At 46.8% G+C, this 26,619-nt stretch overlaps 1 protein-coding gene and 1 long non-coding RNA gene across 6 annotated transcripts in view; both read right to left on the bottom strand.

Moving 5' to 3' along the window:
• Positions 1-4,179: 4,179 nt before the first annotated feature.
• LOC145721635 (uncharacterized) lies at positions 4,180-16,920 on the bottom strand. The gene is made up of 2 exons (XR_014145454.1): positions 10,809-16,920; positions 4,180-4,231 (listed from the first exon to the last, which is right to left on the bottom strand). It is a non-coding gene; the product is annotated as an uncharacterized LOC145721635 (long non-coding RNA).
• Positions 16,921-19,795: 2,875 nt separating this feature from the next.
• The window catches only part of PFKFB3 (6-phosphofructo-2-kinase/fructose-2,6-biphosphatase 3), a 76,705-nt gene continuing 69,881 nt past the window's right edge, over positions 19,796-26,619 (bottom strand). For 2 of the 5 annotated variants that reach the window (XM_081820541.1, XM_081820538.1), the window contains exons 15-16: positions 26,477-26,499; positions 19,796-24,014 (exon numbers count right to left, since the gene is read on the bottom strand). In XM_081820541.1, the coding sequence (XP_081676667.1) occupies positions 23,972-24,014; positions 26,477-26,499 (66 nt within the window). In that variant the 3' untranslated portion in view covers positions 19,796-23,971. The remainder of the gene's footprint in view (positions 24,015-26,476; positions 26,500-26,619) is intronic. The other 3 variants (XM_081820542.1, XM_081820539.1, XM_081820540.1) reach the window with 2 other exon arrangements.

Below are 26,619 nucleotides of genomic sequence, written 5' to 3'. Positions count from 1 at the left end.
GTAATGTATGGGGATTAACATAAGAATAAAAAAAAGGAAAAAAAAAAGAAATAGTTAAGATGGTAAATGTTATGTGTTTTTTAAACAAAAAGAAACAGCATCCATAATTCATCATACATGTATAAATCATGTTCATATTTTGATGTTGCAAAAAAAATGATATCAAAATATATATGTAGAGTATAATAAACAATCTATTTGGTCTTTGTCTCCAGTTCCTGGAACAGAACTCCTAAAACCCTTGGAATTTCCTGAGCAGTTGGAGCGCCTCATTATGTATAAGGTACCCCTTTGGTCACACCTGAGTTTATGCCAACGAGGTGACATAAGTAGGGTCCCTAGAGAGCTTCGGGATAGGGCTGGCCCCAAGTGATTACGGACCTGGAACTTTCAGCTCCATCCACCAACCTCGGGGAAGGGGTGAGGGGGCTGGAGATTGAGCTCTATAAAAACTCTTGCATGAGCTTTGATGAGCTTCCAGGTCGGTAAGCACGCAGAGGTGCCGGGAGGGTGGTGCACCCAGAGAGGGAACTATGCCCCTTCCTATGCCCCTTCCTGCATCCCTTGTCCTAGGCATCGCCTCCATTTGTCTGCTCCTGAGCTGTATCCTTTATAATAAACTGGTAAACTTGAGGAGGGGGTCCTGGGAGCCCCAATATGTAGCCAGTCAGCCAGAAGGACAGCTGACAACCAGGGACTGCAGTGGGGGCTCCTGTGGGACTGAGCCCTTTCACTGACAGAACAGAACACTCCCTCCAGAATTGGATTGAATCACTGGATATTGGAGAATTGGTTGGTGCCAGGAAACACTCTGCAATATGTTACTTCTTTTTTTTTTTTTTAAAGATTTTATTTATTTATTTGTTTGAGAGAGAGAATGAAAGAGAGAGAGAGAGCATGAGATGGGGAAGGGTCAGAGGGAGAAGCAGGCTCCCCGCTGAGCCGGGAGCCCGATGCGGGACTCGATCCCGGGACTCCGGGATCATGACCTGAGCCGAAGGCAGTCGCTTAACCAACTGAGCCACCCAGGCGCCCCTGCAATATGTTACTTCTTAACTTGCTTTTTCAGTCAGTGTTTACCATAAATAACTTTCAATGGAAGGACTTAGCACTTCATTCTTTTCAATAATCGAAGAGTAAAGCAGACACTAACCAAACCCTCCAATCCCTCCACCATTTCAGTGCGTGTCCATCCCCTGGCTTATGTGTGCTTCTCTTTAGGTATAAGCACCTGCAGCTCCTTTCTGGGGCCTGCCCTTGAGCTTCTGGAGCCATTTTGCCTGTTAACATGGAGAACTAGGAGGGGCTGTAGGATTATGAAAGCCCAGACCCTTGCCTCTGGTACAATTTGGTACAATTTATACTTGGTACAATTTATACTCCAGAGCTCCCCCACAGGGATCACGTGAGTGCTGGGATTTGTCTGAAGTCACTCCCTGACTTGATTTCTTTCCCTTTCCCACTCCTGCCTCCCTCTTCCTACGTTCTCGTAGGAACATTTCTGTAATAAATCATAACAAATCGCATGCAGACAAGTTGTCGCTGCAGAGTGTATTCCAGGAAGATGACTCATGACACACAATATTCCATGGCATAGGATGTGCCATCATCTACCTAATTAATCTCCTATTAATGGACTTTCAAGTTATTTCTGAATTTCCCTATCCCAGACCATGCTACACTACACCGTATTTGCACACTACTCTACAATAGAGTCCTTCGTGGCCCCCCACCTGGCTACTCTTCCCAGTTGCTTTGGTGGTCAAGTCAGTTGTCTTGCCTCCTGCCATCATAGTTTAAAAATAAGAAGGTAAACACTCCTGCAAGCAACCCACTACCTTTATTAGCAACCCTGAAGATAAATGACTCGGTGCATGTGTTTATTTTTCCTGGAGTTAAGTTAGGATCAAAGAGCTCAGCCCACACTGCTTCCTGAAACACCCTCCTCTCAGATTCCTAAGTAATCAATGGCTATTATCACACACCCTCCCTGGAGGCTGGTGTAGACGTATTTTCAGATCAATGACTCAGAAAGAGTCCTTTGTCTGAGAAATTACGGGGTCTTACGTCTCAGTGTCAAACCTTTTTCCAACTCCTTGGATGGTCCCAAATAAAAAAGATGAGTTCTTGATGATGGAGAGACTTCATTTATTGACGCTACTGGGAAATTTTCTGGGAATTCCTGAAAGGAAAGGGCTCCAAGTGGGTTGAATATTTCTTTTTGAAACAAACGGCTAGGACATATGGAAATCTGTTTGGAACTCTTGTTTAGGAAACATTTAAAAATGAGCTAAACTATCTTACTCTCCAGGGAATCCCCAGAGTCGAGCCTTCCTCCACATCATTCTCTCTTGGCACGAAACCCAAGGCAGCAGTAATCTGGTTCCTTCCTTTTCTCTCCTCGAGGGTGAATTTGAACTATCAGTGTCTGAAAGGCCCCCCCTTATCTCTGACTATGGATTTCCACTCACTGAATAGTCCCAAGTGAAGTTTCAGGATGACAAATCTCCATCAACGTGCCTGACAGTAGCCCCACCTCACTCTTGCCCCCCCCCCCTCCCGCGCAGGGTGATTAAGGAAGTCAGTCCACTTACAACACAGCCATGGGGCGGGGGCGGGGGGGGGAGTGGGGGGTGGGAAGAGATGTGGTGGTTGCATCTCCGGGTTGCCTGACCGCTTAGCCTCCACGTGGAATAGGAGAGAACACTGCAGATGGATTCCCAGCACCCAACCCTGGGACCAGCTGCATACAGACGCAGCCATCTCCCCTGGTGTTAGCACTCACATCCTAGCAAGGACCTATCTTTTTTTTTTCATCAGGGATGACCAACTTAAAACAGGTTGACTCACCTTCACCTCTCAGTCTCCTACTGACCCACCCCTTCCTGTCCTGGAAAAAAAAAAAAAAAATCCTCGATTAGTCCCAGGCCATTCACTTCCTCTGGTTGGCTGGATGCTGGGCCAAACCATCCAAAAGGGGAGAATGAAATCTTCTTCAGAAAATCCTCTTGGTCCTGAAGCAAAGAGCAAAAGACAAAGTAAGTGCTGAGGGCCCAGCACTTGGCGGTAGAAGGAAATCCGGCGATCAGACTGTGAAGGCGTGGGGTGAGGAATACAAGTTTTCAGAGTTTAAGTGGTTTACCCCAAAGCAGGCCATTTAAGGGGCAAGTCAGAGATTGCAGCCTGCTTTCTTTCCTAGTTCCTGGCCCGGGTCTCTTTCCACTAGAAAACATTGCTAATGTTATTAGAAACACAAGGAACACGAGAGAGAACGTGGGTGAATGTCAAGGTCCCTCTGATCACCTGACAACACTTTGTTTTTATTATTATTACGATTACTGCTATCATTATTATTATTATTATTATTATTATAGAATGCTGCTGTCACTTTATGTCTTTTTTCACACTTAGCTAAGCTAAAAGGTCCTGAAGGGGAAGTGTCAGTATGTCCCTTTCTGTGGCTTCCCAAGCCGCCCCTCTGGGCCGAGAACCTAGAGCACTGTCAGCCAGACTGACGTCGTTCAAAACATGGGGCCTTCACCCCATGAAATCCACACATCCAACTAGCTCTGGCCTCCCAGCAAAGCCTGCCCACTGTTTGTCCGACCTGGCAACAGTGTTTTGGCACTGACCAAAACAACACCAAAAAATTACTCTTTATTTCTCTCAAGTTTACACCGCTGTAAGAGGAGACACCTGTTGAAAGAATCGTACCCAGACAAAACATATATCTTGCATTTTTGCATTAAAATTGATTTTCTTAAAAGAGGTTGATTAAATGTTATTTCATGTAATGGGGGTTGGAGATATAAATAGATGGAAACCCTCCCCATGAAGCTATAAACGGGGCCCAAGAGAACTAACGGCAAAAAATGCCAGGTTAATAGAAAATAACCATCTTCAATTGGTCTGCACAAAAAGCACACTTCTATTTTACACAACTGACTCTGATCTGAGAAAGTGCCAACTGGCCATGGAACCAGGAAACCCCGTCTGTCTCCGAGGCTCCTCTCCGTCTCAGGTGAACGTGGTTCTCTCAGGCAGGTATCATCAGAGAACCAGAGAAGTGCAGATGCAGTCGAAGACCAGTGTGGCCCGCAGTCTGCTGGGTGGAGTGTGAGCTCTGTGTCTGGATGTCCAGGTCACCTCTCCCGCTGTCTACGTACTGCCCCCCAGCCAGGGGCTGGACCGGGTGAGCCAGAGACCCTGCAGCAATTCTGTTCTTCAACTCCTGAATGGGAAGGAGCACACAGTAGATTGACTGGCTTGAGAGAATCATCAGAAGGGGATAAAGAGGAAAGTACATGAATTAAAAAGACCATCTATTCCTGGTCCCAAGTGAGACATGCTACTTTTTACTAAAGGTTGCCTAAAGATTGTGTTCTTTCCTTCATCTTGGGAGCACCAACTGCCCTCCCTGCTCTCCCCTACCCACCCCCCCACCAGGCTATAGCCCCACCTTTGCTTTCTCTTCTCTACACCAAGACCCAGGTAGAAGAATGTGGGAACGAAGCACGGGGGTGCTCTTTCTGAGCTAACAACTCACGTCACAGAACACATCCCACCCCTGGGTGTTTGATGATGACACTGTATCACCCTCACCTGGAGCAAATCTGTCTGCATTAGGAGACCACATCCTGCCGCCCACAGACATCCACTTCAACGCACCTGTGTGCAACCTCACCAGGTAGCCAGCTCCCCACAAGCCAATTGCCCAATTTGTTTAATTTTATGAAACCACTTTAGATTTCTAGAAGGTAACTTGTTTTTTATCTTGTAATAAGCAGACAACCTTCAAGAGAAGATACATAGGAAGAAAACTAAAAATCAAGACTTTTTAAGATTTTACTATTTATTTTTTATTTATTTATTTGAGAGAGCGCGCAAGAGAGAGAGCATGAGCAGGGGGAGGGGCAGAGGCAGAGGGAGAACCAGACTCCCCACTGAGCAGGGAGCCCAAGGTGGGGCTCAATCCCAGGACTCCGAGATCATCACTTGAGCCGAAAGCAGACTGAGCCACCCAGGCACCCCAAGATTTTACCATTTTTAATTATATATGTAATGGATGTAATTGTTCTCCTTGTAAGAGATCCAAATATAGAAGTTTATGAAGTAAAACATAAAGGTCCTGCTTTATCATCTCCACCCACTTTACCTCCAAAACTAACTTACCTCCATTAACAGTTTGATACATATCCTTCTCTATGTATAAGGTTTTTTCTATGCATTAGCACATAACATATACAAATAGCATATATAGGACATAAATGACACCATACAACACAATAATATGTACTAGAGATCTTTTCAAATCTGCACATGTATGTTTATCTGATTATTTTTAATTGTTGCTGCTTTCCATTGTATGACCATATCATAGTTTTGTAACCAATTCCATATTGATGGCTATTTAGTTGTTTCAGATATTGTTATAATCATATATACATGATTTTACATATGTGTATATTATATCATTCCTTAATGTAAGATAATCATTTCTAAATGTATCCATATTATAAATAACTTTCTATATAAATCTTTGTCTGCATTTATGTCTTAGGACCAATTCCTAGGAGCTGAATCACTGAATTGAAAGAGACAAACTTTTTAAAACAAAGGTCATACATGCTTACTTATCCAATTACCAAGCAGAAAGCATACACTACTGTTAACCACAAACAACACCAAAAAAGTCACAAAGGAGACTTTTATAGAGGATGTTCTGGGTAGCTGTTACCAATTATACCATGAGTTTTGGCATAAGTGCTCTGAACTATCTCATTCATTCTCAGATAAAACGAAGTTCAATGTAGGAGTCCCAAGAGCCAAAAGTATATCCTACAAATACACCAGAGTATATTCTACAAATACACCAGGATAACAGCTGAAGCCAAAGAGCATTATTTCTATATTAGCCATTCGGCAGGGGGAGTAGCTTCCTGTGGCAAATTACACAAAGGATACGGACTAAATAGTTCAGGCGTTGGAGTTAGAAAGAGTTTGAATCTTTCCCTACAACTTGAAGCTTTTTCTCTCATAATATCTCTCTCATTTGTCAACTTCCGTTCCATTCTTACAACATCCTCCCTCGTGCCCATATCCTGGCTATCCTAAATTTAACTCATCCTGCCTTTGCCCCCAGATGAATCTTTCCATATGGTAATTTGCATGCCTCCCTTTGCAGGGCTTCCCAGTACCTAAGAGAATTCCACTTCCTAGGGGAATGTAGAAGAGACCATGACACACACCCACCCTAATACCTGGAAAAGAGGAAGAAGAAAAAGAAAACTGGATAAACTCACAAACACATATTTGTGAAAAAGCTATTGGGAACTATGGATTCAAACTAGTCTACCAACTAAATTGTAGAGGGGGCAAGGGTCTCCTCCCTGTGAATGCAGATGGCACCTCATTCTGGAGGCAAAGGGGATGGGTGGGTGGATGGATGGGTCTGCCGTAGTAGATGGAGGGAAGGTGATGAATAATTCCTGTGAAGATTCACTGAGATAAAAATACTTAATTTGGTGGTTTCATCCAAGGTTTCCTCACATCAATTTAGACATGCAGTTTGAGAGTTGGAAAAGATAGTTTGGGTTATTGTAGTTCAATGGTTCTCAACCTTGGCTGCATGTTAGAATCACCTAGGAAACTTGAAAGAACAACCATGGGGAGGCAGGGGGAAAGGGGCATCCAGGCCAATTAAAACAAAACCTCTGTGGGTAAGGCCCAGACCTCAGCACTTGGTAAAGTTCACAAGTGATTCTGATGTGCTGCCAAAATTAAGAAGCACTGGCTTAGTCAACATGCTCATATGATCCCTTATGGTTTAGGTTAGATTTTTATGGGTTAAACTATTTTATCTCCTTCCCACTTTTGAGGGCTCAGGGGATGTATAGATCATCTTTGTATCTCTCACAGCATTCAACATAGTGCTTTACCCAAAGCCAGTAGAAGAAGGAAATAATAAAAATTAGAGCAGAGATAAATGAAATAGAGACTTAAAAAAAAAAAAAATAGAACAGATCAACGAAACCAGGCACTCATTCTTTGAAAAGAGCAACACAATTAATAAACTTTCAGTCAGACTCATTAAAAAAAGAAGAGAGAGGACTCAAATAAAATCTGAAATGAAGGAGAAATAAGTACCAATACCACAGGAATACAAAGAATTGTAAGAGAATACTATGAAAAATTATATGCCAGCAAATCGGACAACCTAGAAGACATGGATAAATTCCTAGAAACATACAACCTTCCAATATGAATCAGAAAGAAACTGAAAAATTTGAAATAACAAGTGTTGGCAAGGATGTGGACAAAAAGAAACCCTCATGAATTTGAGAAACAAGACAGAGGATCATAGGGGAAGAGAGGGAAAAATGAAACAAGGTGAAACCAGAGAAGGAGACAAACCAAAGAGACTCTTAATCTCAGGAAACAAACTGAGGGTTGCTGGAGTGGAGGGGGGGTGGGAGGGATGGGGTAGCTGGGTGATGGACAGTGGGGAGGGTATGGGCTATGGTGAGCGCTGTGAAGTGTGTAAGACTGATGAATCACAGACCTGTACCTCTGAAACAAATGCTACATTATATATTAAAAAAATAATAAGAAGATAGTAGGAAGGGGAAAATGAAGAGGGGGGAAATCAGAGGGGACAACAAACCATGAGAGACTATGGACTCTAAGAAACAAACTAAGGGTTTTAGAGGGGAGGGAAGTGGGGGGATGGGTTAGCCCAGTGATGGCTATTAAGGAGGGCACGTATTGCATGGAGCACTGGGTGTTATACGCAAACAATGAATCATGGAACACTACATCAAAAACTAATGATGTAATATATGGTGACTAATAAAATAAAATTTAAAAATTAAAAAAAAAGAAACCCTCATGTACTGTTGGTGGGAATGGAAATTGGTGCAGCCACTGTGGTTCTACAAAAAAATAAAAATAGAATTATCATATGATCCAGTAATTCCACTACTGGAAATGAAACACAAGATCAAAAAGATATGTGCACTCCTATGTTTATTGCAGCATTATTTACAATAGCCAAGATGAGGAAGCAGCCCACATGCCCATCAATAGATGAATGGATGAAAAAGACATGGTATATATACCCAATGGAATATTACTCAGCCATAAAAAAGAATGAAATCTTGCCTTTGCAGCAACATGGATGGAGCTAGAGAGTACAATGCTAAGTGAAATAAGTCACTCAGAGAAAGACAAATACAAATGATTTCATTTGTATGTGGAATTTGAGCAACAAAACACATAAAGAAAAATAAAGAGACAAACATAAAAGACTATTAAATACAGAGAACAAACTGGTGGTTACCAGAAGGGAGGTGGGTGGGGGGATGGGGTGAAATAGATAAAGGGAATTAATGATGAGCACTTGATGGGCACTGAGGAATGTATAGAATTGTTGAATCATTATATTGTACACCTGAAACTAATATAACATTGTGTGTTAATTATACTCAAATTTTAAAAAAACTGTTAAAGTGGTTGGTAAATAAATAAATAAAGACAGTGCTTTACATGTAGTAGGGATTCAATAAATGTTCTCAAGGTGATTGATTAAACACATTCCTGAGAGAGTTAGTCTTTCAGAACTCAACATCAAGAACAAAATGCATTTTTTAAAAAATTACAAATATAATACTTCAAGTAAAGGAGAGAAAATGGCATTTCCAAGCCAGAAAAATTCATACCTTACACTACTGGCCCAGGAGAATGGAAGTGACTACATTTCCAGGGAAATCACAAGAACAGAAATGAAAGAAAAGGTCCATTTTCCCATCTCACAAGATTGTTCCCACAGGGTTTCTCCTGTTTCTGTAAACTCACTGACTTTTCTCTAATCAAGTCGGATCCAGCAAAACAACAAAGACATTGGCTTTACGGCCACATGGTAACCGTGGTTACCTGGTTTGATTCACCCTCTACCCATGACAGTCTGTGCATTCTATGGCAAATTATTCAACCTCTCAAATTATTTAACTTTGAGCCAGACTTTTCTCATGTAAGTTGTTAAAAGATAAACTGAGGCCTATTACAATTTTTGAGAGTTTGCACAAAAATCCACTCAAATAGGACAACATCCAATCTAGAAGATAGACAGGAACTCCGAGTTGCTGTGCAAAATGAAAGACTTTTATAGGAAAATGGAGTGGGAACAAGGTTATACTAGGCAAAAAACATGTTGTTTATTGCAAAGTCACTTTCCTTAGGAGGGGGCAGGGGTCTATCAGGCACATGACCTAGCTAGTGCTGATCAGGAGATTCCTGATCGACTAACTTAGGATTCCATTTCTGGGAGAGCCCAAACTGTATTTAAGTTAAGTCTTGGTTTGGTGACATGGGCCTTAGCACAAGTGATTCCATTTAGGGTCTGCTGTCTTGTTTTCAACAATGGAAAATGGAAAAACGAACATAGAACTAGCTCATAAAGCTGTGGAGAAGATTCAGCACAATGTTCTAGGATTAAACATCTAACTCATAGTAGGCATTCAGATAGTACTTCTATTTGTTCTTTGGGACCATTTCTCATACATTCTCTGGTAAGAACGTCAAGTTCTTGCTTCTAGTGATTCCCAGAACCGTCTGAGCATCCAAACTGACAGCTGAAGAGATATGAGATAGCCCTGTCAAAACTAGAAAGGTTCAATTAGGAAAGGTCTGGAAGAGAAAACATCACAGCAGTGGAATGGGGACAAAGCACTGGACTGGCCAGGAAAAGAGAGATAGTTTTTTTCTCTTAATGGAGAGCTGAACTCTTGAACCAACTAGATGTGTTTTCCTTTGTTTTGCCTTCCCCTGGACTAGCCCAAAGCAGTAGGCGGATGGATGTCATTGCCTATTTCCTCCCGGTTGTTTTTATAGACCTACATTTTGAGAGGGCTAATTGTTGGAGCCCTCTTCCTTCTTCCCCACAAAGAAGAGAGCTTTGTTCAGCAATTAAATCAGGCTGTCTGAGATGCAAAGCCCTTCCGTGTTAGAGCAAGGTTTGGACCCCAAAGTCAAAGAAATGTTGCCTCTTTTTTATTGAGCTGACCATGTTTTCTCCCTCAGAGACTGAACTGGACTTTCCTGCCCCACAGAAACACTGGTCCCGCCATGACATTATACCAAAAGGTAAGACCTGCTGCTAGCCCAGCAGAGCATGAAGACGACCATTTAGACACCTTGTGTCTACTTCCAATGAATGAAGACAAGCAGATTGCCTCTGGTTTGTCTATATAACGGCCTCAGACCTCTCTTCCCTTGTTTGGGACTTTTCGAATTTCAGACTCATAGGGAGAGGTAACCTCGCCAGCCACTGGGTTGCCATCCCAAGAGGTCTTTTTGGCATCCAACTTTGCAAAACGGATGTATTTTTCTCTAGCCTTCTAGAGCCTCTGAGAACTTCTCATTGCCATTCTTTTAAGGGCTTGTCTGCTCTGAGATTAAAGGGTCATATTCCGTGGTTTTAATCCGAGCGTAAACTCCTTCAGGCCTTTCTTTGGGAAATACTGCCCAAGTTTCGTGGTGCAAGTCACACGGCAAATCTACCCTTTAAACAGGAGACTCGGGAGCTTGGGTCTGGCAGGGTAAACAGCTAGCATCACGAAGCACTCAAGGAGGACGCTGAGGCCGAGCTCGGGAAGCAGGAGGCTGCAGGATCTCGAGGAGAGTCTTGGAGAAGAGCGAGAAGAGTCAGCTTCCAGGCGGGGAAGGAAACTCAGCAGCTGTGGGAGCAGCTGTATCTGGCTTCTCTGTATCTGGCACTGGTTTCTCTCTCTTTCTGGGGAGGTGACACTCACCTGAAAAAAGAGCTAGATCGGGGGTCAAGTTGGTTTCGTCCCAGTTGCTCCTATGCTGGAAATTACTTTCCCCCTGTGGACCTCCGTTTCTACATCTGGTAAGTCATGGAGTTGAATGAGAGCACCTCGAAGCTCCCAGCCCTCGAAGAATCTAAGCTTCTAAGAAGAAAAAGCTCATATTACAATGTGTTTACCCTTCTCTCTGATAGGAACTAATGCTTTTCTCCTGCATCTCCTATAAAAGTTCCTCCTCGCACGTAGCAGTGTTAGACCATAATAGGAACTCCATGAATTCTGAGTAAGTGAATGAATGAATGAAGGAAGGAAGGAAGGAAGGAACGAAGGAAGGAACGAAGGAAGGAAGGAACGAAGGAACCCAATTTAACCCTGCTCTTCGCACTTCTGCATAGCGCCATCCCGGAGAGACTGGGGCCCCAGACAGTAGTGTAATAGGCCTTTGTCCTTAACTGCCCTTTGCAGCTTCTCGTTCTGCCCTAATCATTTGTGAGCTGTGGATTTAAAAGACCAAGAATTACTTGTCCACATATAATCTGCTTGCTGTTCTTGGGTAAGAAAGCCCAGATTCTTGACTGGGGCTAAGGTGTATTTTGGGTCCAACTGACCCAGAGCACCAGCTGAGGACAGCTTTTCCCAGGTACTGTGCCCACACTCTTGGGCATGGTCTCAATTGGAATATAGTTCATGTCTTTCTGAAACGGAGTGAGCAAGCAGATTGCTCCAGGGAGACGATAGTGTCTCTAGAAATTCCCTTCCCCTCTGACCAAGCCCATCCTCCTGTGGCCTCTGGTGGTCCAGCTACCTTGGAGAACCGAGTTTGGTGGTCATTAAATGTGCTTCACTTAGCCTCCCTGTGTCTGGTGCTTTGTTAGTCCCAGTAAGGGACCTGGTGTCATGCTCTTCGTGTGGCACCTGAGGCCCAGAAAGGCCCAAAGAGCTGAGCTGAGGTCACATTGTCCCCTGATGAGCAGAGGAAACAATGAGCCAACACTTTAACTCCCAAGCCCTGAAGTTATGAAATGACGAATAACAATGTATGTCACACCCTCTTTCCCCCCATGCCCCCCGCCCCGCCCCGTGTGAGGAAATGCAAAGTGAATTAGAAAGAGAGAATAGGCCCCAGTAGGAAAATGTCCCAGCTTCTATGGCTCCCATGTGCAAAGGACATCTGAATGACAGGACCCAAAGTGCAGCCTGCTCAGAGGGGCCATGTCCTTGTTTCCTTTCAGAGGGAAGGGAGGGTTTCTCTGAAGCTATCACAGGGGGTTTACCTCTCCCTTCTTGCTCTCTCTATACTTGTCATTCCTCAGAAATTGCACCCACTGATGCCTTCTGGGGTTTAATAACAAAGTAAAGAAGTCTTGGACCAAGTTTCCCTTGACTCTTGGAGCTGGACAAAAGATGCTGAATTTGTCGTCCTGGGACCAGTGGCTGCTCCATTTCCAAACATCACAATGTGGTTTTTATTTTTTTATTTATTTTTATTTTTTACAATGTGGTTTTTAAAGGACTCTCTCTCTCCCTTTTTCTTTTTCTTTCTCAGAAGCTCTTGCTTTCTTCTCTACACAGCTACCTTATCTGTTTTGGAACTTTACGGCCCTGAGCATCCTTAGCAAAGCCATTAGATGGCTAGCTCTGAAAGGAGCCACCAAGTCTGAAAATGTTCTCTAGCTCTGATACATACAACCCTTAGTCTTGCCTATAACAGCCATTCCGCAGACACGCAGTGGAGGTAACCCCCTCCCAAGTCATATTGGAAAGCCTCCCTGGAACAACGAAAACTGAACCCCTCCAGGCTGGGCAGTCACCTAATGTGCTATTCAAAAAACTCTTTTCAGTGCATTACAGTGAGAATATTTTCAACCTGCAGGCTTCACCCAAAGAACCAAGTGAAATCTTCCCCCAGTAGTTAAGGCATATGAGGAAGATGTGAGCCAGGATGATGCTGGCCTACAGGTCAGGTGGAAACTGAGAGAACCACCTCCCACCCAGGCAGGAATATTAGGGGCTTAATATTCCGGGTAATGAAAGGCGTGTCGTTCATGGAAATTGAAGAACTGCAAAGCTGGCAAGAAACTTAAAAGCTCGTCTAGGAAAAACTGGGGAAAATTCAAATAAAGTCTGTAGTTTTGTTAATAGTATTGTACTGTTAATTCTTAGTTTTGATGACGGTACCATATTTTTGTAAGATGTTAACATTAGGGAAGATGAATAAGGGGTGTACAGTAATTCTCTGTACTATCTTTGCAACATTTCTGTAAATCGAAAATATTTAAAAATAAAAATGTTTTAGGGTGCCTGGGTGGCTCAGTTGGTTGGGCAACTGCCTTCGGCTCAGGTCATGATCCCAGAGTCCCGGGATCGAGTCCCGCATCGGGCTCCCTGCTCAGCGGGGAGTCTGCTTCTCCCTCTGACCCTCCCCCCTCTCATGTGCTCTCTCTCTCATTCTCTCTCTCAAATAAATAAATAAAATCTTAAAAAAATAAAAATAAAAATGTTTTAGGGGCACCTGGGTAGCTCAGTCATTTAAGCATCTCACTCTTGATTTCAGTGCATGATCTCAGGGTCATGAGATCAAGCCCTGCATTGGGCTCCACACTCAGCAGGGACTCTGCTTAAGATTCTCTCTCTTTCTCTCTCAAATAAAGAAATAAATCTCTTTTAAAAAGTTTTTTAAAACACTGGTCTAAGCTCTTCATTTTATGTATAAGAAATCTAGGGGTCCTAGCTGGCAAATGCCCAGCTCCCTAGCAGCAAGCACATGGGAAGTGCTTGATGAATATTCCCTTAATTACATGGATTTTATTCTAATAGCTAGTGACTAAACAGTTGCCCCCAGAACCCAGGCATCCTGGGCAAGTCCAAACAAACAATGACTCTGTAAAGTAAGGATCGTAATTTTTTTTAAGTTTCGTTTTTATCTTTATTTTTTTTTGGAGTCCCTCCTTAGAGTCATATATTTATTCAAGTGTTGGGTAGCGATAGAGGTAGATGTATATACCAAAAAAGAGAGGAAAGATCCATCCATTATGTCTGCCATTAAACTGCTCAGTGATTTATTCAACAGAATGGATGTATCTTTTTTTTTAATGTAAATTCAATTAGCCAACATATAGTACATCATTAGTTTCAGATGTAGTGTTCAGTAATTCATCAGTTGCGTATAACACCCGGTGCTCATCACATCACGTGCCCTCCTTCATGCCCATCCCCCAGTTACCCTGTCCCCCCAACCACCTCCCCTCCAGCAACCCTCAGTTTGTTTCCTACAATTAAGAGTCTCCCATGTTTTTTCTCCCTCTCTGATGACTTCCCATTCAGTTTTCCCTCCCTTCCCCTATGATCTTCTGTCCTGTTTCTTATATTCCACCTACGAGTGAAACTATATGATAATTGTCTTTCTCTGATTGATCCAGGCAGAGAGAAGAGAAAATGAAGAGGTTCAAGAATGGAGTGCAAGGCTCAGGATGGTGGCAGTTGGGATCACAATGCCTGAAGGTCATGAGAGAGGGATTAAGAGGTAAGCAGAAGGGTCCTTGGCTTGGGGACTTTGTTGTCATGCTAACATCCTGTCCTTTTTTTGTGGGAAATGAATGGGTAGCCATTGAAAGGATTTATGCATAGGAATTATCAGATTTCCACTTTACAAAAAAAAGGAGGGGTTTAAATTATAAAAATAATACCTAGAGTTTCTCAAAAATGCAATGAGTTATCACTATGGAAAACAACTGACAGTATTTGTTGGAAATTTCGAGTTTTCACATAAAGATCAGGAACTGTAGAAAACATATCTATCATTACAAGACTGATAGCTTTTCAATGCTTTAAGACTATTCTGATGAGATCAGAGGGATATTAAATCAATATGATTTTTTAATATTACATTTTGAAATGTGTCAACATTTAGAAGATCTCCATAACTCAGTGAACCAATATTTTCCAAATGACCTATGTTGGATGTTACATAATCATGCATGGATGAAAAATCAATTCAAAGAGCAAGATCAACCAAATGAATTTTAATGTAACAGAGTATGAAAAGTTCACTGATACCATTTCAGATCTAACGCCCCAACAAAACTTTAAAAAACTATAATCTGTCCACTTTAGGTGTAGGATCAAAGAATACTCATGATTATCCGAAAAGGGAATTAATATACTCTGCCCATTTTCATCTACATATCTGTGTGAGGCCAGATTTTCATTATATACTTCAACACAAGCAATAAATGTATCACAACAGATGGAATACCAAATCAGATATGAGAATTTGCCATGAAAGAGATTTACAAAAAATATAAATGCCATTCTTCTCACTACGTATTTCCTATTTTGAAAATCAGTTGTTTTGCATACAGTGTTATTTATCACCTGTAATGAGTTTGTTATTTCAAAATAAATTATTAAATACATGTACTTTTTTAAAACTTCATGGTTTTCATTTCAAATACACTATATATGGGTAGAAGTAACCCATATAAACAAGGGCTCTTTGGAGTCTTTAATAATTTTTAAGAGTGTAAAAGAGTCTTGAGATCAGAAAGTTGAGGATTGGCTGCACTAATTTATAGTACTTTACCTGTTCTCAATTCCGAACATTCCAGTAGTAGCGGAACTCTACCTTTAATAGACAGCCAGGGTAGGAAAGAAATCCCTGGGGGTTCACAGTGCTGGGGTTGATCATTAAAGGAAGCTTCCCTCTGCTAGGTGCCCTGGCAATGCACTATAGTAACTTTTTTGGGGTGGATGAGGGGTTTGCCTTCTGTTTGCAAAGCAGAGAAAGGCCATTGCAATTGTGAAGGTAAGCAAACTTCTCAGGCTGTTTTAGAAAGAGTGAATATGGAAGCTGAGGATCTGGAACCCTATTCCCCTAAAACTACGTATGCATGTATACCCCTGGGAAAGTCTTCATGGACACCCAGGAATAGGGTACCCCCAAAGATGCTGGTCTACACTCTCTGTTTGTAGAGGTAGGAAGGGCAAAACACAGAACCTTGGACACTGGACATCTGGTCAAGGCTCTGCAAGCATCCTGAATCACAGCCCTTTAAAGAAAATCTGCTCTTCATCTGGACGCACACAGACCTTTCCACAGCCCCAGGACACAAAAGCCTGCTCACTAATTAACCTGGGACTCAATCTCAGTCCTGTGGTTGGTGATTCATCCAGCAGGGCCTGGCTCAGCTGTGTGGTTCTTAGGCTACATGATTTGGCAATCTGACAAACCTAGGGCTTACCCCCAGTTGTGGCTGAGCAAACCCAAGCAGGATCCTTACGTTCTCCTGGCCTCAGTTCCACAACTGTAAAGTGGGAATAACAATATCTACTTTGCATTTAAAGCACCCAGTGCACATTATTAAATTAATAGCTACCACTTTGGTGCTCACTCCTGCCAGGAACTGTCAAGTTCTCTTCATTTATACAATCTGGTCCTCGTGAAAAGACTGAAAAGTAATTATGGTATTTCTTCACTTCTAAGGAGAAATTTTGTCTACATTTAACACATCCAAAAATTGAATTTTGTCTTGCATTGGATGTGCATATGGTTTGTTCTACTTTGCATGAGAAGTTAACAAATCAATGGTGAATCTTATAATAAAAAATGTATGAACTTCTCCACTTTATGAATGTGAAACAGGTTAAAAACATGAAGTAACTTGTCCAAGACCACACATCTGGAATGTGGTGGGACAGAGATAAACACAAGACCGTCTGTCTCCAAAGCCTGGGGTTGCCTGGTCAATTCATCGCACCAGGCTGCCTGCCTCCCCTCGCCCCAGCCCCCCACTCTACCACACAGTCAGGACTTGGAAATGAACTGAGTCCCACCCAGGCCTTAAGTATCCTCTCTGCCCCTTTACTCACCAAATGTAGTTGCCAGAATATCCAGGTGAGGCATCTTTTGTTCAGTTAATCCAACATGTTGGAGGTAGAGTCACTCTGATGCCTGCAGCTTAGTTTAGGCCTCGAGGAACTGAAAACGGACAGCTTACCTGTAACCCCCATCCAACCCCAGCATCGAGGATTCATTGACAATGCAACGTCATGAAGCATGTTGTATATGGGGAACACCTCTCCGCGGAGCCCACCCTCCTCCCCACCACCATTAGGTTTCTTTCTTATAGTCGCCCCACCCAGCCCACCCCAATCTGCACTTTCCCCTGTGCATTGAATCTTATTTGGCTAACGATCCCTGCGCACAAAAGACATAAGGCTTCTGCCATTGGCACACGAGCTATTGAATATCTCCAAAGACTTCTCTCCAGGAGTGTGCAAGCAATCCTCTTTAGTCCTAAGTGGCAGAAGTACCACGTTTTGAGGTGCTTCTGTTGTCTTCATGGGGGTTCTCTTTTAGAAATGGTCTTAGAAGTATGTCAGAACCTATAGGTGAAACCAGTGCCTTGAAAAGATTACCCAAACCATCAATGCATTGACCGTAAAGACCTGCTCACGGGCTGAGAAAATCCCGATCTAAGCCCACTCGTGCTGTGTGGAAAAATGTGAGCTCAAGTAGAAGTTTGTAAAACAACCTTCAGAACTTAACTCCACCAGACTTCAGTTGCCCTGTCCTTAGTCTAAAAGATTGTAGAGGTTTATGGTAGAGATGAAATAAAAGCCTTTAGGAATCTAGAAGAGTCTCTTGTGTTTTCCTTATCACTCTGGATATGTTTCCAATTTGTATTTTAGGATAATTTGGGGGGTCAGATTTATTGTAAAATTTCTCAGCATGTTGCTTTCCTTTTCCTCACAATGGTTGTTAATGACTTTGAAGTTAAAATATTTACATAGTGGAATCAGTATTTCCTTTGTGGTTTCTTTTACTGCTTATAAGCTTGATTTTTGTCCACCCAATATTTTCTGCTCCTTTTTAACAGTTTGGTATTTTTTAACACTTAGGTCATATGGATGGTGCAATGCTATGGTCTAATTAGCTTCTTCTTCTCAAATAGTGGACTATTTTTCCCAGTTCTGCTTATTAAATAATCCCCAATTAAATATTCCCAACACTGCTGGTGAGAAAAACGTTAAATGAACCAAGGGCAAAGTGCGACGAGAGTCAGGCTGGCTGGCTGCCCCCACCAGCAGGTCTGGACCGCGGGTGGGGAGCGTCTAGCGTCAGGAATGCAGGTACCGCCCAGCCCTGCCAAGAGCGAGGCCACCAGCTCTGTTTACTCAGAGGTAAACCCCTCCTAAGCTCCCATTTGCCCACTCCCCACCCCTCCCTGGCCTCCCACCCTCTGTGGCACAGTGCATCTGCTGCTTCTTGGAAGTGCCAGTAAAATTCTTGGGAGGAACTCCTGCAGATAGATTTTGGAGATTACCTGGGGATTTCCACAAACTGGGCCAGGGCTCCCATCTTCTCCTGATGGGCTGCTGATGACTTCTCTAAAGACCCTGACCACCTGACCACCTGACCACCAGCTGGGAGGTATTAGCCCATGCCTCCCAGCCGACAGGCAAGCAGCTTAACGCTGCTAACTCACATTACTGGGGAAAGACCGAGGAGACGTGGAGGGGACATTCTATAATGGTTAAGGCCGCAAACTTTAGAGTCCCAGATACCTGAATTAGAATCACTAAAATTTACCTGCCAAGATAAGGGCTAAGTTACCTTCACTGAGTCTCGAATTCCGCATCCCTAAAACGGGCATGACAGTAACAGGCTGACCTCTTGGGGGACCCCTAAGGATCACTGAACACGGTTAACTAAATCTTCAGCACTGCAGCAGTTAATATTTGGCATAATGACTTTATCTGCTACAGGGGAATTCCTACTGTGGTTTTCAAGGTACAAAGAGCCACAGCGTGTCTGGCTCGTATTTAGGACCTCAGTAGTGCATCAATTTCCTTCTGGCATTCACCTTCCTGCAGCTTTCTGCCCCTCTTCTCCCCCCACTTGCCTACCTGGTCACCCTTTCGTCAGTATTTATTCTGTCATTATAGCCCTAAGCCAAAGTCACACATGCATCTCAGAGCTTGCCCAGAAGGTCATGATACTTGCAGATTCCCACCACCTGGTAGGCCCAGGGCTTTGAAGTTTGCATACAACCTCTTCCAGGACCCCCTTCTAATTTCCTTGGTAGATGACCTGAGAGATCGGCCCCAATCTAGGGGCAGAGACCCACATCTGTGAAGGCCGCTCCCCTGAGCCCCGCACCCAACACGTCACGAGCGCTCCACCGTGGGCTCTGAAGTTGAGAGGCTGGCCTGATGTGTGGGTCAGGCCCAGCCCTCGGTGGGTGTTTGTGCTCCGAGTGCCAGGCGAGGCCCTTGACCAAAATGCTCTGTCCACCATGCCAGTTGCAGAGAACCTCGGAAGTCATTTCAAAATGGAGGTGCCAAACCGCTGACTCCTGGTCTCTTGGCAGCTAAGATGGGAGAAAGCGTCAGCGAGGCAGAAAGACTAACTTGGGAGCAAGGTCTGTTTCCGGCATGTAACAGCGGGGGCCATTCAGCCCCCAGCCCTGCCTGCATTAGAGGGTCTCATCTATAGAGATGAAGGTACTCAAGTCAAACACCTCGCTTCAGGCATGGCAGAGTGGCCCGAGAAGTTCGACTGAGTTTTTTTTCCCTGTAGAAACGACAGGGGTGACAATGGGGTGGGGGGAAGGGCAGGGACGTGAAAGGACCCCAGAACCTAACACCAAAGGCCTTCCTGTGACTCTGCCCGGGGCCATCACGTGTGACCATGCTTGTGTGCGCATGCTTCTGCTGAAGGGGCTCAGGATCAAGGGCGCACACACGGGCCGGTCTGTGCGCGGGGAAGGGACGTCCGTATCGTACAGATCAACCGGCAATCCGTACCAGCGCGTCCCGTTTAAAGGACGAGGATGGGTGATAGGTCGGTCAAGAGCCCAGTGGTAGACACTTGGTGCACTGACCACAAGGGTCAACTAAACGCTTTCCTCTGCCCACGAGCCCCCCCGCCACCGCCCCCCCAGAAAAGGATCAGAGGTGCACTTCATCAGTGTATTTCAACCAGGTATTTTATTGTTCTGGCGACTGCAAAATATACAAATTTCTGAAAAGCATCCCGTTTGAAAAGCTGGCACACCCTCATCCCAGGTCATTAATTCTGACAATATACAGAACACAGAGAAAGTCGTAAGTCACACGTAAAAGGCCCCCAAACCAACCAACGAACAACTAAACCCGATCTATACAGCATTCTATTTTCAGGCTCCCTTATACATATTAAATAAATAAATAGCACATCTGCTATCAAAATAATAAAAAAATAAATTTCAAGTATTACAAACGAAAACATCATTGGTGTGGTTGTTTCTCTTCTCCCCGCGAATGACGAGCTTCGCCCGTGGTCTCAGGACAGAGTAAGGACAGGGGGTAAGCCCACCCAAAAACAACTATACCGCGTTAACAAAATTGGTCCCAGATATTTTGGGGGGAGTAAGGGGGGAGAGGTGATAGAGTATCAGTAGCCCTATGACCACAGCTCAAACACACGCTCCGTCCAGCGCCTCGGGTCAGATCCCGGCTTTCAGTCGGGAAGCATTCTGACCTCTCTGGGGTCTCTCTCCTCTTCCGTGTTTATGTCCTCTCGCCCCATCTGGGCCCTCACAAATGAGTGTTCAGGATGTTCACTTCCGTAGGTACTGACCTCAGCAGTTGGCGGCCGGGGGAGGGCACCCACACACAGCCCCAGGTGGATCGGTAGGAAGGGTCAAAACTCAAGAGTCGGCTCTGACAGCCAGCATGACAAGGAGGCCAGAAAGAGGGCCTTGTCCAGAAAGAGGGACTTAAGAAAGCTGTTCTCAAGAGCAGAGCCACAGGCCCCTCTAAAAATACGACCAACCTACAAGCACACGCTTGTGCACACACACTTGCCGTCTGACGAGACTCAAGATGGCAGGAAAGGGAAAATAACCCATCTTCGGTCACACAGGAACAAAGATACACAGACATCGTTTTGGGCAAAGTGCCCAACTGGGGAAGAATGGGGGAGGACCTGAATGTTTCAGTGTGAAACCCACGAACTTGATTGTATGGTATCGGAAGCATGTCCCAATGTCCCACTGAACCCCAACCAGAAAAGCACGTGTTGTCCAGTCTCCGCTCTGGATGTCCGAGTCCCCCACCCCCACACCCCGACCCCACTCCCGGTACATGTCTCGTCAGCTTAGAGGGGCGAGACTGTCAGACTCGAAAGCAGAGGGCAAGCAAGGGAAGTGACCTTTGGCACCAGCTTTTAGAGATTCTTCGAAGATTCCCCAAAGGTCATTTGGGGAAATTCTACCACGGAGTCTCCAAATCATTTCTTCTGGGCCTCAAGACACCTGCTCATCCCCAGTCCATGGAGGCAGCAAGGAGAAACCAGTAGGCAGAAACTACAGGTATTCAGAACCACATGTCCCACAAGCCCTGGTCTGATCCACCCCCATAAAGGCCACAGGAGCCAAAGGCAAGCGAGGACATTCTCTTCTTCGGAATAAAGCAAGCCAGCACCGTGCTGGGTGTATAGCAGATGCTCCACAAAAATATGCAGGATTGAGCTCAGTCCCGTCAGGAGACCACAGACAGCCTCTTGGAGGACGCAGCTGCAGGGGACGTCTCGGCTGGGCCACCGTCCCCACGTGGGAAGCACAGGGAGACGATGAACATCCTGAAGGAAGGAGGCCAGAGCCGTGATCATCTCTGCTCCATCTCCCGGGTCAGTCTTGCAAGGATCCGAACAACTTGCTGCCCGCTGGTTGACTGGGGTCCCTCTGAGCTCCCCATCTCATGGGCATGCCCCGTTCCCCACATGCTTTCCAAGCTCCAGTCTCCAAGGGCACGAACCCCAAACATCGAGGTTCCTGAAGAGAAGGTGCAACCTTCCCATCCCGCCTTCTGCCAGTTAAAAAAGTGCAAGAGCAAGCAGCTCAGGGGGGAGGGGGATGGGGGAGGCCCTGGGGCTCTTCTGGAACAATATTTCCTTTTGCCGACACAGCCAGACTGTCCTTGAGCGTCTCCAGAGGCAGAACGCAGACCCAGAAAGGAAGGCGTGTGGCCCCGCGGCAGGTGGCTGCCGATCAGACAGGCGCATCTGGCTCAGAGCCTTCTCCCTGCACCTCCGGCCCCAGCCCGGTGCAGGCCTGAATCCTTCCTTCACGAGGCAACGTCTGAGCCACGAGGCACAGAAGAGCCTTGTAAAAGTTTTCACCAAGGTTGTCACCATCCCTTCCTCTTCAGCAACTGAGATCTAGGCCCCCCTTTAACTTTAGGATTCTGGGGCCGAGTGTCATCTCCCCAAGCTGGGAACATACCAGGTCAGGATCATAGAAACTAAACAAAACAAAACAGCGTGGAGGCCAACATCCCCTCCTCGGGGCCTTCTCCCAGCTCCTCTTCGACGGCTCATCATCCTTTCTGAGCCATGCGGAGGGTCAGGGAGGCCAGGGAGAGGGCACGGACCCCACGCACGCCCCCGGGAGAGGCCTCCTGGGGTCTCGGCTGCCCCGCCGCGGTCGGCGGCCCAGTTCTCTCTGACCAGCAGGCCCCTCTTCGATCCCACCCACCCCGTTCTGGAAGAAGTCCTGGGGAATCGCTGGCCTCGGGTAGATGGGAAAAGCATTAACTAAGCTGCAGGAATGGAACTGTAATGGAACCGCCGGGTCCGGCCTCAGTGTGTCCTGGAGTCGATGCTGCTCTGGGTGCCTTTCATGTTCTGTTTCCAGGAGAAGAGAGGGGCAAGGAAAGGGAATTATTATTTCCTGTCCACAAGGCTTCCTAAAGCCAAAAAGACTAAAGCCATGCGATGGAGACCACGTCCCTCCCTCAGACAAAGAACACGACCCCAGAAGAGCGTCATCGCCAAACGGGTGGAAGAAGGCCCAGGTGGGCTCCAGGGCCGTGGTGGAAGTTAAGCCCAGCGTCACCCCACAGAAGGGCCTGGGCAAGGCCGGGCGAGGGCCCTCGGGGCAGAGGCCTGGCACCTGCTTCTAGGAGGCGTGGGAGAACAGGCAGCTCTCGTGGGTCGGAGCTCCGGGCAACACCAAGCGCCCACACTTAAGGAGCCCTCCAGCCCTCGGCCCTTTAGAGCCTGGAGACCGGCCCGCCCGCCCCCAGGGGACTCCAGCCGCCCAAAGCCGGGCAGGAGATGGGCCAGGGGCCCTCCAACGAAGCATAAGGACTCTCCTCCCAACTTGCTCAAGTAGACCGCGCGTCCGGCCCTTGGACCCCAGATTCTAGGAACGGGCCGGGCGCCCAGAACATGGGTGCCACTGGCCGGATGGATGGCACCGGGGAGGAGCCAGGCAAGGACGCCAGGCAGGGAAGGATGCATGTCACTAAAGCTCTCTTCCTGTTCTAACAAAAGCAGTCCTCGCCGGAAGTCCCACCCCTACCTACGACGCTGACCAAGATCAAAACCCCCTTAAAAACCTGTTTCTCAGTCAGCTGGGGCCAGACGGCAGCTGCCAGGGCACACGGCGCGCTCCTCGCCTCACCTCCACCCGCCCCGCCAAGAAAGGAAACAGTTGGTCCAAGTGCTCTTTCCCCTCCTGTCTCTGCCCAGGCCATGTGAAGGGGGCGGGGGAAGAGGGGAGCGGAGGCGGGCACACAGGGGTGCAGGGATCCTGGAGGCCCCCCCTGCTCCCGTGCAGAACCAAGGGCCCACAGTCGGGACGCCTGGACAGAAGAGACTCGCAGGACCCGCAGCCCCCGCTCAGCCCAGGCCACCGCCGCCTCAGGTCACAGGTACGTGAGGTGGTGTCTGTGGGTAGGGGTCTCCCTGGGAGGACCTCGCCGCCTTGCAGCCCGCCACTTAGGGAGCTCGAGGTGCCGCCCGGCCCCACTGCAGCTGCTGGCTCCACCCGGCCCTCCGACCTCGCACGCCCACGGATGATGACGAATGCAACAATGACACTGGGGAGTGCAGGCACGGGCCACGTCACATCACTCACACATGGTGCCCTGGTTCAGGCCATATGGAGGGAAACGAGGAAACAAGAGAGAGAGGACCTCGAGACAATGGTGCTGCTCTTAAAAAAACACGTGTTCTCCGGCACGGGGTGTTTGAGTCACAGACTTGACAATGGCCAGTCTCCACACAGACCGAGATGCCCGGACAGGCTGAGATGCCATGCCTCAGGGAGAGGTGGAGGGGACAGAGAGGGGCATGCACCGAGCCATTTACCTTTCCAAGGTTAGTAAGGAGAAAACTTTGAGAAAATGTGACAAACAGTTCGTCTTTCAAGCATAGTGGGGGGAAGGGAAGAACATGTTGGAAAAGAAGAACAGAACAAAACATCTTTAGTAGTATCTTCTTTTTCGTGTGCATTTGAAATTTAAAAATCAAGGATGCCCGATGGTCTGCTGCCCAGAGCACTAGCGCCGCCCGCAGGGGAGGACGGCAGGACGCGGCATCCGACCCGGCAGGCGGGCCCGATTAACCAGGAAACCACGATCTCACAATCTCGCTGGTGTCCTCAGGCCACAACCCGTAAGCCCCCAGGGATTCTCCCCACTCCCCAGTCTCCTGGTGCTCCTGCTGCTCATGAGAAGAAACCCCACTGGCCCGCGCAGAAGGAACAGGGGGGCATCCAAATGCAGAGGGAGCGCAAACCCGAGCACCTTGGGCATCCCAGCAAAGCACAGGGCACCGTCTGTCCCGTGATAACGGCTAGCATCCGCCGGGCACGGACTATGTGCTGGACGTTCTGCTAAGCTCCACATCTATATTCTCATGATCAAAACACCTTGTACTGTTCCTGTCTCCATGTTACAGACGAGGAAGCAGAAGTGCTAGAATTGTCCAGAAGTCGAAAGATGGAGGGTAATAAAAACCAAGATCCAAACCGGGCTCAGTTTGACTTGAGTAGTAAAAGTGGGTATCTGCGATCTCAGACGTGGCCTCACACTCCCAGGTGGGGCTGGACGCTGGTGCAGGTGTGACGGGTCCAGAGGATACACTTTTGCTGAACTGGAGGGATTCTAGCCAAAGGCACTATGAGCCACGGAGACAAGCAAGTTCAACCTTAGAAGGTGGGGAGGATGTGCCCGAGGGGCACCCTCCCAGCAGGAAGGTGTCTTTCCTGGCAACATCAGGCCATGGCTCAAAAGGAACAGGATGTGCACAGATGCAAAAGTAGAAGCCTCCAAATCCAAAGGCTAGTTTTCACGCCAGGAGAACTCTTGCTCTAGAAGCACTCGGTTACAACGCCTGGCTTCAAGGAGGTACCAGACAGGGGACAGATTGTCTTTAAGACTGAGTTTCATGGACAGGCCCACCAGTAAGTAAACACACGCTAGCTGCAGAGAGCAGGTGCATGGGAGAAGCTGCAAGAGCTAGAAAGGACATCCAAGCAGCTCTGGGCAGTGCCCCACAGGCCTCAAACGTCAGGTGGCCCGGTGAGCGGTAGGTGAACAGTGCCTTGACCGTTCCCAGAAGCCAGCAGAGAGAAGGCAGGCAGCCTTCAGGAGAGGGAAACAGACCCACTCAAGTCCCAGTTCTGCTACTGACTAGCTGGATGGCCGGAGGCAAGGGCCTTACCCTCATTCATCCGGTAAAAAAGGACAGAACTGCCCTACAGACCTCCTGGAGTTATTTTAAGGCCGAAAGACACGGAATATATGCAAGCAAGCCCATTCTCCGCAAGCTGTAAAGCATCGCAAAATAGATTTCGCTGCAGCTGGGGCCACCTAATCCCAGCATGATGCTAAACGACCATTTTCCAAGAAAAAGCCACGCTTTCAGGCTCACAGGCTGGACTCCTCAAGCCAATTCCATTTCTGCATCTATTAGTCAAGGTCACCCAATCAGCAAAAGGGAGGATGGGCAGGTAGTGACCGGAAGGGTTGGGGCAGGGGGTATATCACGGCAGCTGTTAATGGAACTCCAAGATGGAAGGCCTTGGCTCCTTCCGTGGCGGGGGCCGCCGGAGCAGTGAACACACTGAATTATCTAGCAGCTGCTCTGTTCCGGCTGACACTTAACCAGAAACTTCCTGCAGAACTCCGGCTAAAGGACAGGGGAAACCAATGGGTCTGATTCGAGCGCTGCACCCAATGCTGGTTGTGACCATTAAGGCTAAGCAGATGCTGGTACAGGACAACCAGATCCACAGCAGTGGTTCCCAAACAGACCTCCCCAGAGAGCCAGGGTCCTGGAGCCCCAGGGGAGTGGGTCTCTGCTCAGACAGAAGGGAGAGCCTGCAGGGTTGCAGGCCCACCACGCCCCCCCACCCCCCACCCCCAGAGCCTGTCCTCTGTTTTACAGACGAGGCCCTGGGTTACTTTTCCTTTCAACATGAAAGGCCTCTCCTAGAGGCAGCACAGAACTTAAAAGACGATGCATCGGGCATTAAGACCTAGCCTGGTGCCAAAATCGGACTTGAGGGAAAAAGGTAGGTTTATGTCAAGCCAGACCCACTGCAAGTACTAACAGTAACGAGGACCCCCGAGGGATGTGCAGGAAGGCAGCTGTGGCAAGCAGGGCAGCAGGACGCGCAGGGGACAGCGGGGCCACATTGCTTCTTGCATCTTTTTCTAAAAATTCATGAATCCCCTTCCCCCTCCCCCAAGGCCGTCTTTCTCTGTCACGTATGACCAAAACTGTCATCGTCCTCCACGTTTTATCAGGCGGGAGGCCAAACTGGCAAGCAAGGAGAAAGAGGTGCGAAGAGCAAAATTATTCAGAGAAAAATACTTACAAACAGGCTTTCCCTAGCAAAGGCTGCAGAGAGAAAAAGTGGAGAGAGAGAGAGAGAAGTCAGTAGAGGGACAGGGTACAGGCCCCGAGTCATTTGAAACCAGGACATCCTCTGCTGGGACCAGCCTGGCCCCACCCGATGGC

Source organism: Leptonychotes weddellii, chromosome 5, assembly GCF_054177405.1.
Source record: "Leptonychotes weddellii isolate Sample4059 chromosome 5, ASM5417740v2, whole genome shotgun sequence".
In the NCBI taxonomy this organism is placed as follows: domain Eukaryota; kingdom Metazoa; phylum Chordata; class Mammalia; order Carnivora; family Phocidae; genus Leptonychotes; species Leptonychotes weddellii.
The sequence above is the reverse complement of the archived record's forward strand: the minus strand, read 5'-3'. Positions and strand labels throughout refer to the sequence as shown.